We start from the raw sequence: 15,521 nt of genomic DNA on the forward strand, positions 1-15,521 counted from the left end.
AACCAATCTGTGGGAGCCAGAATTCTTGCTGGTTGGTAGGGGGTTCAAATTCTTATTTCACTCACGGAAATGCAAATCAATTTCTAACCTTTACATAATGTGTTTTTTCTGGATTTTTTGGTTGATATTCTGTCTCTATCCGTTAAAATAAACCTACCATAAAACTTTTATACAGACCCTTCATTTCTTTGTAAGTGGGCAACTTACAAAATCAGTAGGGGATCAAATAAATATTTTTCCCCACTGTATGTGTGTATATATATATATATATATATTTTTTTTTTTTTTTTTTTTTTTTTTTTTTTGTTGGGGGCAAAAATTTTTTTTCGTGGCGGCAATAAGATTGTGTTGGGTCCCGCAGATCCCAACCTTTCCCTCACTGTAACTACGAGTTTTGGATTTTTTAAAGAAAATAACTGACAAGTTTTGTGGTAATCAACATTACTCCACAAGTGTTGTAGATTAACTTGTATCAAACCAGGGGTATTCCTTTTAATACAGATTTGTGTTGCAAGAACTAAAAAGTTGTACCTTCAAGGGATATTAATTATTGAAGAATTCATTCATCTCTACAACAGAAGTCTAATTACAGCTAGAATAAGGCCAAACTGAATGACTAAACATGATCTCATTACGTGCTGGTGTCTGCTCCTGAAGAATATACTGCTAAGAATCAATGGCACACTGATACCATCTCTCACCAGAGCTAAACCAACCAAAAGCTGTGGTGAGATCATGTGGCACTTGTCTCAACTGCAGTTGGTGCGTCATCTAATGTCACAGAGACTCCTCCCACTGACACGCCCCCCTTAGACTCGTGCAAAATGTCTCCTCAGCAACAAACCGTTTGGCACTACTTGTTTAACCACCATAAGATCAAGCCAGGCAAGAAGAAGACCTCTCTGATCCATGAAGGAAACAACTCTTTGGGGGACTGTTAAGGAAAGGTCTGCTCAAGTCCCAATTGACATACAAAAATGTTAGTCGCACCCTACGTTTTCCTTGCAGTCACCATACAGGCAATGGGCAGATGAAACATGTTCTCTTCTGGTGGATGTTGGGGGAGTCTCTTTGGATCTGTGGTGATGGGATAGAGTAGGATGAGACTGCTAGGGTGAAGTAGGGCACGGAGATTAGGTTAGTGTGATGTAGGCGGATGCTTTTTCCTTTAGCTGGCGCAGACACAGATGGCAACTCCAGCTCCCTGCAAAGGAAGAGCCACAAATGTTGTATTTTTCTTATCACATTATCAAATAGTGTTATGTTGTTTTAAGTACAAACCTCGGTAAAATAGGCTAGATTTATGCTTAAAAACACAAAAATATTTTTACTGTATTTGAAAGAAAAATTATATATATATATATATATATACACACACACTTTTTAACACATGATTTTGTCACTCCAGATAACTTCTTACAATACCAGGTTATGGCTTTTGGGCTACGAAATGCCCCCGCAACTTTTCAACGCCTGGTAAATATTGTTTTGTCCGGAATTCCGAATTGTAATGCATACTTGGATGACCTAGTAATCTATTCACCTGACTGGTTTGAGCATTTGACTGTTCTTCGGACAGTTTTTGAATGATTAGCTAATGCTTCCTGAACAATCAATCTGGCTAAGTGTGAATTTGGTAAAGCCACAGTCACTTATTTGGGCAAACAGGTAGGTCAAGGTCAAGTTTGTCCTGTTAGTGCCAAAGTATCGGCTATTGTTGACTTCCCTGTCCCTACGACAAGACGAGAGTTGCGTCGGTTTTTGGGAATGGCAGGGTACTACAGAAGTTTTTGTCTAAATTTTTCAACTGTAGTACATTCCCTGACCAGTCTGCTGAGTCCAGCAAAGACCTTCATCTGGACCGAGGCGTGTCAATGTGCCTTTGAAAGCGTAAAGCTGTTACTGACTAATACGCCTGTTCTTGCTACCCCCGACTTTTCACGGGCATTTAAAATAGAGGTGGATGCTAGTGATTTAGGCACTGGGGTCGTTCTTATTCAAGAAGATGAGGCTGGATTTGATCATCCAATTTGTTACTTCTCTCGGAAATTCAATCGTCATCAGAAAAATTATTCCACTAATGAGAAGGACGCATTAGGTCTGATTTTGGCATTTCAGTTTTTTGAGGTTTATGTGGGTTCATCTGTTTTGCCTGTCACTGTATACACCGACCACAACCCCTTGGTGTTTTTGTCCAGAATGTACAATCATAACCAGCGTCTTATGCGTTGGTCGTTGATTGTACAGAATTATAACTTAACCATAAAGCATAAAAAAGGTTCGGAAAATATTATTGCAGATACTTTATCTAGAATTTAAGTCTGCTTTATGTTAAGTTTTAAGGGGGTGCATGTTACGTACACTGTGCTATGTAAGCTTGCTTATGTATATGTTATTGTATGGGTGCGTTCGTATGTATGCTTTGTTTGTTCCAGATGCGAAGCTCATTGGCGGATCTGCCTGTCACTCTGCTGACGTTGGACGCTGACGTCAGTGATTGCGCCACCAATGGTCTGCGGCCGCGCAGTTTATTTAAAGTTCACTAATGTATGACTGGGTGATGTTACGGCTCTGTGAGGACGGTTCTCTCTCTTGCGAGAAGACCAGTCTGAGAGTCTGTTGTTGGCTAGCGTTACGGTTCTGTTTTTCTTGCCGTAGTATCAGTGATTTGCTTGTTGTTGATTATGACTTTGATGTGCGTGTTGCACTTGTCTGATGTTATCCGATCAAGGTGTCGGTTGTGAAACTCCTGTCTAGTCACTGATGAGAGTTGTGCGAATTGTATTGGAGAGGTTGTGAGTAAGGTAAGCATGTCGCGACATACATTCACATGTAGGTTTTCACTACTGTATTAGACACATCAGGTTAGTGCGAGAGGTGCTCATTTTGTATGTTTTTGTTTGGTTAGTTAGAGTAAGGTTAGGAATGGCGTCTTGTACGCTGAAGATGTTTGTTTCTACATTTTCTGTTGATAGATAGTTATGTTTTGGTTAACCTTAGTTATTGGGAGTTTTGCTTTTGTTTAGTTTCTTGATTTAAGCATCTCTCTCGCTCCTTCCTCTCCTCCAACCTACTCCCGACTGTCATTCATTGATTGTACATATTGTAAATATTTACTTTAATACTTTACTCTCTTTCTCTCAAGCACTTTACAAGAGAATTAAACATTGTGGCGGAATTATTAGTTTTGTGGCTGGTTCTCTTCTTTGTGCAGCTCCTTCCCATTTTTGATATGCACACACTTAAATTTTTGTATGTTTTGGTCGTTGATTGTACAGAACTATAACTTAACCATAAAGCATAAAAAGGGTTCAGAAAATATTATTGCAGATACTTTATCTAGAGTTTAAGTCTGCTTTATGTTAAGTTTTAAGGGGGTGCATGTTACGTACACTGTGCTATGTAAGCTTGCTTATGTATATGTTATTGTATGTGTGCGTTTGTATGTATGATTAGTCTGTTCCAGATGCGAAGCTCATTGGCAGATCTGCCTGTCACTCTGCTGACGTTGGACGCTGACGTCTGTGATTGCGCCACCAATAGTCTGCGGCCGCGCAGTTTATTTAAAGTTCACTAATGTTAATGGCGAATAGGCTGGACTGGGTGATGTTACGGCTCTGTGAGGACGGTTCTCTCTCTTGCGAGATGACCAGTCTGAGAGTCTGTTTTTTGTTGGCGTTACGGTTCTGTTTTTCTTGCAGTAGTATTAGTGATTTGCTTGTTGTTGATTATGACTTTGATGTGCGTGTTGCACTTGTCTGATGTTGTCCGATCAAGGTGCCTACTGTATTAGACACACCAGGCTAATGCGAGAGGTGCTCATTTTGTATGTTTTTGTTTGATTAGTTAGAGTAAGGTTAGGCATGGCGTCTTGTACGCTGAAGATGTTTGTTTCTACATTTTCTGTTGATAGATAGTTATGGTTTGGTTAACCTTAGTTATTGGGAGTTTTGTTTTTGTTTAGTTTTTTGATTTAAGCATCTCTCTCGCTCCTTCCTCTCCTCCAACCTGCTCCCGACTGTCATTCATTGATTGTACATATTGTAAATATTTACTTTAATACTTCACTCTCTCTCAAGCACTTTAAAAGATAATTAAATATCGTGACTAAATTATGAATTTTGTGGCCGGTTTTCTTTCTTGTGCAGCTCCTTCCCATCTTGATATACACACACCTAAAATTTTGTATGTTATATCTAACAATGTTCCTAGACGAACCATAGCTGATTGATGAGGGACGTAACATATAATTGGTGTTATATATTAGTGCTGTGTCAATCGATTAAAAAAATTAACAAATTAATCGCATATTTTTCTGAAATTAATCGTGATTAATCATAATTAATCCCACGGTCCCACCTAACATTTAAGTTTTTAAATATACTTTTATATTGCAATAATTTCACATTCATCTTCATATTAATATATATAATCTTCAAATTAATGTAGAAACAACATAAAGACAGTATATTTTTAATATTTGTTTAATGACATTTTTTTATGACTGAAGGCGAGAATCACTGTTACCAATACTACTGATGTCTCTATAGGAAATTGTTTTTTTCCCCCAAATATTTAATGATTGACTATAGTCATTCAACATTACAGTATAATTGAGAGCTATCAGTTTTAACATTTATTAGACTTTCAAAAATAACTTTTGTCACATAAACCCATTATAATAAATGTCATATTTAGCTACTTGTGCCCTTCTGAAAGTAGAAAATTAATATATATATATATTGATATAAAGTTATTGATAAAGTTATTAAACACTAAATTCTAAATTAAATATAGATGAATCCATAAAGCTTACAAAACTTATTGATTTTCACTTTTTTCTTTTATTAACAGACATCACAGCAGCTGGGTTATTCGGTTATTTTGTCTGCTTTAAGAGCTTCTGCTGCTGAACATGATGGGGATCTGACACGCATCATAGTTTCTCACAACTCTTTACCTTTTCTGACCCACTTCACCTCTTGAATGAGGTGTTATAGATGAGGGAGACAGTGCTGGGTTGCTCCAGGACAGTTTTGAAAACCACTGCATTTCAAAGACATGTTCTTAAATGTGACTCATATATAACAAATGCTTACATGCCCAGTTTTAAGGCAGCTTTAATCGCCTTTTTGGTAACTTCATGCCTTAACTGACGACCTAACTTTGACATTGCATGCTCGTAGTTTGTATTGCACTTTAATATTAAATGATACAGGCTACAGTTCGCGCAGCCGCATTTGTGCGTGCAATTGAAGAGCACTTGCTACGAGCACAGCATAATGGCTGACAGGACAGGAAAATTCGTTTTTACTGACATATGGCCTGACAACTATCTATCTATTTTCTTAATATTATATATGTATGTATACTTGTGAGTGTGTGTGTATACTTATACATTTATTTGATATTATATGAATTTATATGAAAAATAAATATTTATATATTTATATGAATATAAATGAAAGTAACTCTTTTATGCATTTTTACAAGTACAAAAATAGTGATTAAGAATATGATTCTTCTTATTATTATTTTATTTTTAAACACATCAATGTAAAACACATAGCACATACCCTCCGGAGGCTCCGACATAGGGGGGCTTAGACAATACATGTGATACCCTCTGTCACAATCATCACAGAATAAAAGCTGATCCTGTAAAAATAATGCAAGTTGATCCTTGTATGGACATGTCCCCAAACACCAGTGCTGGGGCCTTGGATTAAACCGTTCAGAAACACAACAAAGATTGCACTGGAAAAGTAAGTTGCTTGGTTCAGTTGACTTACATCGTTCTCTGATGTTCCGCACAGGCTGCAGGACTTGCACTCGATGCACTGCCAGCGGTAGGTCCTCACCGCCGCCGTCATGTTGACCGTGAACTGCAGGCACGACGGATGACCTGCAAGAGCCCAAAAAGAAGGTAATATGTTGAGAAAATTAATAAATCCCATTTCCGTGCGGAGCTTACATGGGCTTGGTCGCACCTGATCGGCCGCAGTCCGCACAGGAAATTAGATCTTCAGGACAGCCTGTTTTCTTAGAGCCTCCTAGACAGAAGTCACAGTAGCCGTTCGGGATGACAGAACCATCGGCTGCTTTTTTGGCTGCAAACAGAAGAGAAAGGTGCAAAAATGTTATGGAAATGCAGTTAAGAAATATGTTATTATTAATTAATGTGTTACATATCAAAGACTAACAATGGAAACATTTTTTACAGCATTTATTAATCTAGGTTAATGGTAATTTATAAATATATTGTTCATCTTTATTCATAAATATATTGTTCATATTTAATTCATGTTTCTTCATAATACATTAACAAATGTTCATTTATACAACTTTAAATAATAATGATAATAATATAGTAGTATGTGTGTAAATTAACATTAACCAACACTACTGTGTGTGTGTGTGTGTGTGTGTGTGTGTGTGTGTGTGTATATATATATACTGTATATATATATATATATATATATATTAATACAATATAAGAAAATTAATTTTTCAAACAACATTTATAAAGTTACAAAAGATGTCTATTTCAAATAAATGTTGTTCATTGAACTTCCTATTTATCAAATAAATAAAATAATTGAAAAAAAAAAGTTAAGATGTTGTGGATTGGTTGCTGTCGCAAGGTGTTCGGTGTACTTTTTAGAGCATTGTTACGTGGATGCTAGGGTATTCTGTGTGGTTTCAATGATTCTTTGCTTAAAAAAGACCACCGTCAAGCCTCTACAATATTCTGGTCTCTAGATATGACTTCAGTCCCTCGTGCAGTGCCCATCTACATACATTTTTTGCCCATTTTACTGTTCACAAGAAGAAAATCACGTCTGCTTAGCAAATAAGTATCATTCATGTAGCACAAACACATTTTAATACTGAGAGCTTTCTTCAAATCCCAACCCTAAGCAATAGAGCAATAGTGCAAGCAGCACTAACTACAGCTGCTCATATGAAGCCTGCCGGATCGTGTAGTGTGTTTCTGTCCATATGTTTCCTATCACAGTCGTATATGGGCCTGCTGAAGCCTGCAGTCGGAGCGGAGGGAAGGGGACAGGCTCTCCACTGGGAGAACTGGAGGTCTGTTAAATATTGTCACAGGAAGAGAGGAAACTGCTGCGGAGACAAACAAATACACAGCAGGAGACTGGTGTATATAATTAACAAGGAAGACAAGGACAGCTCTGTGCAGTGCTCAGATCGGCTTGAATTCATGGCTGAACGGGTCTGGCTTTCAGCCGGTTGAATTCAATGCAACAGTACGACTGGTTTTGCTTGCATATATATAGTAGAAATAAGTGTATGTGGCAGTGTAAAACAACACACAGACACACACACACACACAGTGATCATGAGCGGGTGATTTGGAGAGCTCTGGCCCTCTCCAGCGAGGTCATTAATCCACTCCATCCTCTAGAGATCCTATCAGTGGGGGAGGGAGCATGTGTGTGTTAGAAAGAGAGAGAGAGAGAACTGGGAAATGGGGTGCTGTTTTATTCTCTAATCTCTAGAGAGAAGAGAGAAAGAACCAGGATAAGATAAGAGACGAGGGAAGTAAAACCCAGTGCAGATGAAAAATTGTTCGCCGTCCAAACCTCTGTGTGAAAACATACGCAAATAACTCCACAAATTGCACATGCAAAGTTGAGCGGGGCAAGAACTGGACTGAAGCGGTTTCTAAATCAAGATGGCATTAGGACGTACAGTAGAGCTTGTGGTGTGTGAGAGGCTGCATTGTGTAGCATGGATATCAGCAGTAGCAGTAGAGGCAGGACTGCAATGAGATGAGCACACCGTGTGCTGTGGAACTGTCCAGGGTGCTTAAAGCCAAACTCTACACATTTCAGCACAGGCCAGGTCTCTGCACAGTTTGAACAGAGGGGAAAATAAAAGCTGGAGGCACACTGGTTCACTATTATGTAGTTAAAACTGTATCAGAAATTTTCACTAATGCAAGGGCAATTCAAAATTGCTCAAACAAATATATACAATCCAAAAATACATTCATTTTATCTGTTGTTTCTAATTTTACAAATAAATCTTTGCATTTGCACTCAGCATTGCAAGATATATGTGAATGCATTTGTGGATGGGGGGGGGGATCAAATAAACACCTACAAAATGGCAAAATCTTGTTTCAGATTTACTTTTGGAAGCATTTCACTTTTATAAAAGAAATATTAAAATATGATGATTATTATTATTATTATTAAACTCATATATAAACAATTCAAATAAACTGGTCATTTCATTTCATGAAACACTTCATGTCTAATAATAATAATAATAAATTATTATTATTATTATTATTAAAGTCATATATAAACAATAACAAAACTGGTCACTTTTTTATGTTTAATAATAGTAATAATACTACTACTACTAATAATAATAATAATAATAATTATTATTATTATTATTATTATTATTATTATTGTTGTTGTGGCTGTTGTTGTTGTTGTTTTTAAAACATATGAACAAGGCGTCAAAGTGTTTTTTGTGGCACATTTTTTATTGTTTATATATGACCTGTATAATAATAATAATAATAATAATATTTATTATTAGTATTATTATTATTATTATTGTTGTTATTGTTGTTGTTGTTTTTTAAAACATTTGGACAAGGCAACAAGTGCTTTTTTTCTGGCACATTTTTTTAAATTGTTTATATATGATCTGTATAATAATAATAATAATAATAATAATAAGTAAACAACAACAGCAACAACAACAACAACAATAAGAATAGTTATTATTATCATCATCATCCTCTTGGTCTTAAATAACCAATTAAAATAAACAGTGTTTCAAACTAATTTCTACCATGAAAAACAAATCAGAGGTGTTGGACTTTAAAGAAGGGCTGTCAGTCTGTCTGCATCTTGGGAACACATTAAAATCCCTTGGACTTTTGGATCATGCAAATTTGTATTTGCAACCAATTCTTCAAAATGGCTGAAAAAGCACCTGCCTCATGAATAATACTGAGAGGTGCTGCTAATATGCGTGTGTTCAAATCTATTGTAGATCTAACACGTCTACAACACATGAGCACAGTGTTTCAAGAGCCTTTAAAGAAAATCTTTTTCTACGGTTGCTATTTCCCTGTGAACTGATCTGAAATCAAGACAGCCAATCAGACCGGAGCTTGCTGTTTGTGTGTGTAACCAGATGGTCAGTCGATGGTTCATTGGCCTGAAGCTGAGACTAGCATACAGCGAGCAACCAGTCCACACTTGCCATGCAACTCGCTTTAATAATCAGTGGGTAAAAATAGTAAAGGCTAGTTTAAATAGAGAACAAGAGGGTTGGAATGTAAATTATAAGGATAATTACTGAAAGCTGGGCAGTTCACCGGAAATAAGGAAGCAAAGCTCTATGGCATATACATTCACACTGCATAATTATGAAAACTAGTGAAGGAGTGAACTGCACTCCAGAAAGCAGCGCTACAATCTGTCTTACACAAATATTGGCTGCAGAATATGACATAAGGGTGAATAAATGATGTCTGAATTTTGATTTTTGGGAGAACTATTCCTATAAAGAACGCAGGCTAGTTAATTTGATGGAATGTAATATTGAAAAATAAACATGGAGGAAAATAAAAAAGAGGGTATTTGACAGCAGTGTTTAGTATCACTTTTAGTATCACATGGTTAGTATCACTAAGAAAATATTATAGTTTTTATTAATATTTTGAATTCGTTTTTATTTTTATATTTTCATTTGAATTTTAGTTGAAGTTTTAGTCTGTTTTTGTCATTTTTAGTAGCTGTAGTTACTTTATGAATTTTTATTTCGGTTAGTAAATTGAAATGAGAAATGTTGCTTTAACCCATAAAAATTTGTTTTCAGTTAGGTTTTAGTTGGTTCGGTGATGTTGAATAATATTTATGACTTGACTTTTCAATGCATTCAGGTTTCCTACAGTTATATAGAATTGAAAAGTTGTGAGAAGAATTCTATTCTTTTGTCCCTCTGTCTTTTATTCCTGTCTCAAAGGCAGCTGTGTTCACAAGTCCCTGAGGAGCGCCTGCATTCACAAACATGAACACACTCTCTTGCTGTCTCACATGTACTAAACACAAACAACATATATGCATAAAATAAAGGCTTGAATACAAGAGCTGAAAGAGCAGAGAGTGAATCAGCAGATTCTAGCATAAGCACAGGGCTGCCCCGTAGCCTGCCTGATTCCAGCAAAAACATATCAATGATTAAAAGCCTGCAGTCGTGTTTAAGGTATAGTGTTCTGATGTCAGCCACAGGCAATCAATCCTGCTTTCTCGTACATGCACACACACATCACACACAAAAACGAAAGATGGGAGCAGTGTTGGGGGTAACGCATTACAAGTAACGCGAGTTACGTAATCAGATTACTTTTTTCAAGTAACTAGTATAATTAGTTACTTTTTTATGGAGTAACGCAATATTGTAATACATTACTTTTGAAAGTAACTTTCCCCGACACTGGATGGGAGGAGAGAGAGAGGTAGACAGATGCTCTGTTCCAAAATCTAGTGAGCTGCCTTCATAGGCAGCATGTTAAGGCATCATAAGGCGCAATCCCCACGCAAAGCCTGTTCTAAAATATAGGCAGCTTAATTATGATGCCCTCTAAGATACATCATTTCAGCCACATTTTCCTTTGTGGAAAAGGAAATCCCAGAATGAGAGGAGTACGGGATATTTGTAGAACTTCACTAGACAAAATGTATTTATTTGGAATGCCAAACACAAACAACACTTGAGTTATAATTATATAATATAGTATAATTATAATATAATATAATATAATATAATATTAATATAATATAATATAACATAACATAATATAATACACAGTGCAATTAAACAATACAATTATTAGAGTATAAAACTACATCAATATATAATTAACAAAATTTAAATGAACATAATATATCATACGTAAAACCACTACATTTAGTGATGTCTACTGTGATGTATACAATAAAAACATTTGTTTTTAGTCTATTATTTCAGATCTCACGCAGAGATGGTTTATTCAAAGTAATACATTTAATTCCATATGAAAATTATATTTAATTGAAAACTAATGATGATGATAATAATAATAACTATTGATATTAACACTTCACTTACAGTTACTTACAGTTAATTAAAAATGTATTTTTATCCAGAATATGTTATGTATTTTTAATATAATATAATATCATGTAATATTTAATATTATAAGAATTTTTTAGGTAATATTTTTTTTCCGATGATACATTTTATTCTATATGAAACTCATATTTTTAATCAAATAATATTACTTTAGTACTTATACTTATTGTTGTTGTTATTATTATATTGTTAATATAATGTAGAGTAAATTTATTTACAGTGAATTTATAGGAATTTAAATTTCATTCTACATAAGTTATATTTCATTCAATAATTATAATAATACTTTATTATTTAAATATACTTTATAAATATACTTTATTATTATTATTATTATTATTATACAGTGTATTTATATATAGGATTTAGTTATGTAGGTGATTTCATTCTATATGAAATTTGTATTTCATAAAAAAATAATAGTAATAATAATAATAAACTATTTATATTTGTCCAGTTATTAATAGATAATTAAATAACTTGGTTATAGTTCATTAAAGTGCATTATTTTGTGCATATGTGTGTTATGTATCTTTATGCTTATGAGAGTCATTTTTAGTATCATGCTAATGCCAAACTCTATTGAAGTTGAATCGAGTCTCCCATGCAGAGTTGCTGCCTATGAAGAGTTTTCAAAACCAGTCACTTTTGAGTTTCCATGACAGTTAGGAAGCTGCTGTTCTAGAAGACATCTGTCTATGCAGACAGCAGACAGCGAGGCAGCACACTAGGTATTGGAACAAAGCCCTATATTAACTCAAAAAAAAAACAAAAAAAAAACAGAAGATGTGAAGAACAGAGAGATGAGTGAAGCCAAAAGAAAAACATAGATTGAAAGTTTTAGAGACAGACGCAGGAGTTTCTTTGCCATGCCTTCCTACCTCCCTAAATCTTTCCCAATGCAGCATTTGGCCAATTACGAGGAGAATGCAGGCAGAACAGCACACTTCACAGCTTTCAAGTGTGTCTGCAGCCCCATGGGAATTCAAAGACAGAGATAGGAAGAGGAATCCTCAAAAACCTTCCTCCCTCATCATTTCTCACTCTCTCCGCACCACTCACTTCTCCAAATGATCCTATAGTGACACCATTCTATTTTAGCAAGATCACACATCTCTAATTAGGACATAATTGGCTGGGAGAGAAAGCAGCTCAAGTAACAGCGCCACAGGAAGTTCTCACAAGCACCTGTTGGCACAAATTTCCATGGTCACACATCCCAAAAATATGAGGCCATCAAACTAGAATCATGCAAAAGCATTTTAGCAGCATTGCTCACACTAACAAAGACGATTGCACATGCCTGATCTGACGTGTACATACATCACTGTGACTTTGAAATAAGGGTTAGATTAAAGCTTAAGGAGAAAGACAGATGCACATTTAAAAACTCAAGCAGCGTGTGAGTCACTGATGGAGCGCATTTCAGCAATATCATCCTGCACCATTTTTGAGTTGTCCCTCAGTTTATAGTAAAGTATATATATATATCTATATATTAAAAAACATACATAAATACAAAAACATTAATATATTTTAAATATTTAAATGTTATATTTATCATATTTTTTCAAGATTTTTTTATGAATAGAAAGTTCAAAAGAACAGCCATTTGTCACAATATAAATGCTTTACTGTCACTCTTGATCAGTTTTATGCATCTTTGCAACTTTTGAATAGTGTTTCACATTTTCCACAAAAAAATAATACGATTCTAACATTGATAATAATAAGAAATATTTATTGAATGGCAAATTAGCATATTAGAATAATTTCCGAAGGACTCAGCTTGCTATCACAGGGAAAAATTACATTTTAAAATATTAGATATTAATATTAAATATTAAAACAGAAAACGGTTCTTTTAAATTGTTGTAATATTATTTTACAGTATTACTGTTTTTGCTCTGTGTGTGTGTGTGTGTTTTATCAAATAAATGCAGCCTTGGTCATAAGAGACTTCTTTTAAAAAACAAAACAAAAACAAAATGATTCATTTTTTCCATATACACTCTTAAAAATAAAGGTGCTTCACGATGCCATAGAAGAACCTTTTCATATAAATGGTTCCATAAAGAACCTTTAACATCTGAAGAACCTTTCTGTTTCATAAAAGGTTATTTGTGGCGAAAGAAGGTTCTTCAGGTTATAAAAAGGTAAAAAAGAGATTGTTCTTTAAAGAACCTTTGACTGAATTGTTCTTTGTGGAACCAAAAATGGTTCTTCTATGGCATCGCTTGAAGAACCTTTTGAAGCACCTTTATTCTTAAGAGTATATATGCAGGGTGCGAATTGGGGGCGTCTGACCCTCCTAAAGAAGGCTTTATCCCCCCTGATGGACGTCAAAACTAGACGTAGGGGGGGTCAGATAGAAAGAAGGCTAGCCTACACATAATATGGAGATTTACTTGAAAATATGAATAAGCATTTCTACAGCCCTAACTGATTTTAAAATATAATTTTGGCAGCTCCTGAAATGGGTTGTATTGACAGTACCTGAGCGGTTGAAGAATATGCTACAGCGCTCATTCAAAGACGTGCATTTATTGCTTGGATGGAGCAAGAACACCTAAAATGCATGTGTAGATTCAGTCGAGTGATAAAGTTTACCCTCTTCAAATTAATGCTGTTGAACTGAATTTACGGAGCAAACTATTTGCTAAAATAACCATTAACAGCAATACAGCGGTTCTGTCAGATGCACGTGAAAGCTGCATGTGTTACTATAACAAACACTGCGTGTTTTCTTTCAGAATCATCATTGGCTGGTAGAAATACAAAAATAGGGTACGTGCATTTATTGCTTGGATGGAGCAAGAACACCTAAAATACACGTGTAGATTCAGTCGAGTGATAACGTTTACCCTATTCAACTTAATGCTGCTGAACTGAATTTATGGAGCAAACTATTTGCTAAAATATCCATAACATTAACAACACCGCTGAAATACAAGTGCGCAGTTCTGTCAGTCAGATGCGCGTGAAAGCTGCATGTTTTACTATAACAAACACTGTGCTTTCTTTCAGAATCATCATTGACTGATAGAAAGACAAAAATAGGTTACATCAAAGTTTTTACCTAAAAATAAAGATAAGGTAAAGGTGTGAATAATTACATTTTAGACACATTGTCAGTAATTTCATCAACGAAAATAAAGCCCTAGGACAACTGTTGTGCGTCTCAGATCAACACACAGCGGTTTTTCATTAATGAATCCACATTTTTAACTGAATCGAGTGAATCAATGATTCATTGAACCATTCATAAAGGCAGTCACCTGCTTCGTTTCTGAATGAATCAGCCATTTGAACGAATCGATAGAATGAATGATTGAATGACTCAATTAAGACAGGGATTTGCCGCCACCTACTGGCGCATTTAGTTTTATATTCAGAGTATCTTTCTTTTTCAAATAATTTACACATTTTGCTTGATTTTTTTGTTAAATTAGTTATTTTCCGTCACAACTGACAGTCATATTTACCTGAATTATTCCTTTATCATGTGCTTTATACTGTGGAAAACCTCACACAATAGCGTCTCCTGAACCAAGCTAGGTTTAAAATAGGACATAAGAGGCACCTCATTAAGTTTTGCTGCAGTGTGGATGGATTTTACACAAACAAATAGCAGATTCCCCCTCCTGAGCTCGGCTTTATTACTGCTACATCTTTGCCTAATCATTTTTTGAGGTTGCCCGCATGCTGCACCCCACTTCTTGACCGTGACAAATGGGGCGGACTTCTGCTTTTAATAACCTCCTTCATCATACTACCAGACAGACATACACACACACACACACACACGTCCATGTATGCTTACACATAAACAAACAGCATTTGTATTGTTGGGTTCGGAATAAAACCAGACAAGTACCAATCATAAACTCGATATATTAGCCAGGACAGTTAATTTGTTGATATTTGGCCATTTTGAGATTATTACCATCAGATGACATGATTGGCTGATTAACAGAAGTGTGTCAGATCCAAAATCTACCAACAGATAGTTACCACTTGGTAACCTAATTTAACCTTTCTAAGCTATTTCTATTTAATCCATAAAAATTAGTTTTGTTGGTATAATATATTCAGCTGATGTTAAATAATATTTTTTACTTTAATAAAACCAGTTAATTTAGATGTTACCACTTTTAGTTAACTATGTTTTTCTGTAACCAATGTTTAAAATATTTTTAGAGAATTATAAATAATATAATATAATATAATATAATATAATATAATATAATTTTTTCTTGGATAACAGTGTTGAATTGTTGAGTTTGATTAATGTACAGGTGCATCTCAATAAATTAGAATGTCGTGGAAAAGTTCATTTATTTCAGTAATTC

At 35.0% G+C, this 15,521-nt stretch overlaps 1 protein-coding gene across 1 annotated transcript in view; it reads right to left on the reverse strand.

Moving 5' to 3' along the window:
* Positions 1–319: 319 nt before the first annotated feature.
* LOC107678238 (zinc finger protein neuro-d4-like) overlaps positions 320–15,521 on the reverse strand; it is a 38,524-nt gene continuing 23,322 nt past the window's right edge. Inside the window, exons 8-11 of the mRNA XM_016473443.1 lie at positions 5,991–6,110; positions 5,793–5,905; positions 5,577–5,658; positions 320–1,204 (exon numbers count right to left, since the gene is read on the reverse strand). Coding sequence (XP_016328929.1) covers positions 1,134–1,204; positions 5,577–5,658; positions 5,793–5,905; positions 5,991–6,110 — 386 coding nt within the window. The 3' untranslated portion in view covers positions 320–1,133. The remainder of the gene's footprint in view (positions 1,205–5,576; positions 5,659–5,792; positions 5,906–5,990; positions 6,111–15,521) is intronic.

The sequence above is a fragment of the Sinocyclocheilus anshuiensis genome, unplaced genomic scaffold (genome assembly GCF_001515605.1).
Source record: "Sinocyclocheilus anshuiensis isolate Anshui unplaced genomic scaffold, SAMN03320099.WGS_v1.1 scaffold1153, whole genome shotgun sequence".
NCBI lineage: Eukaryota > Metazoa > Chordata > Actinopteri > Cypriniformes > Cyprinidae > Sinocyclocheilus > Sinocyclocheilus anshuiensis.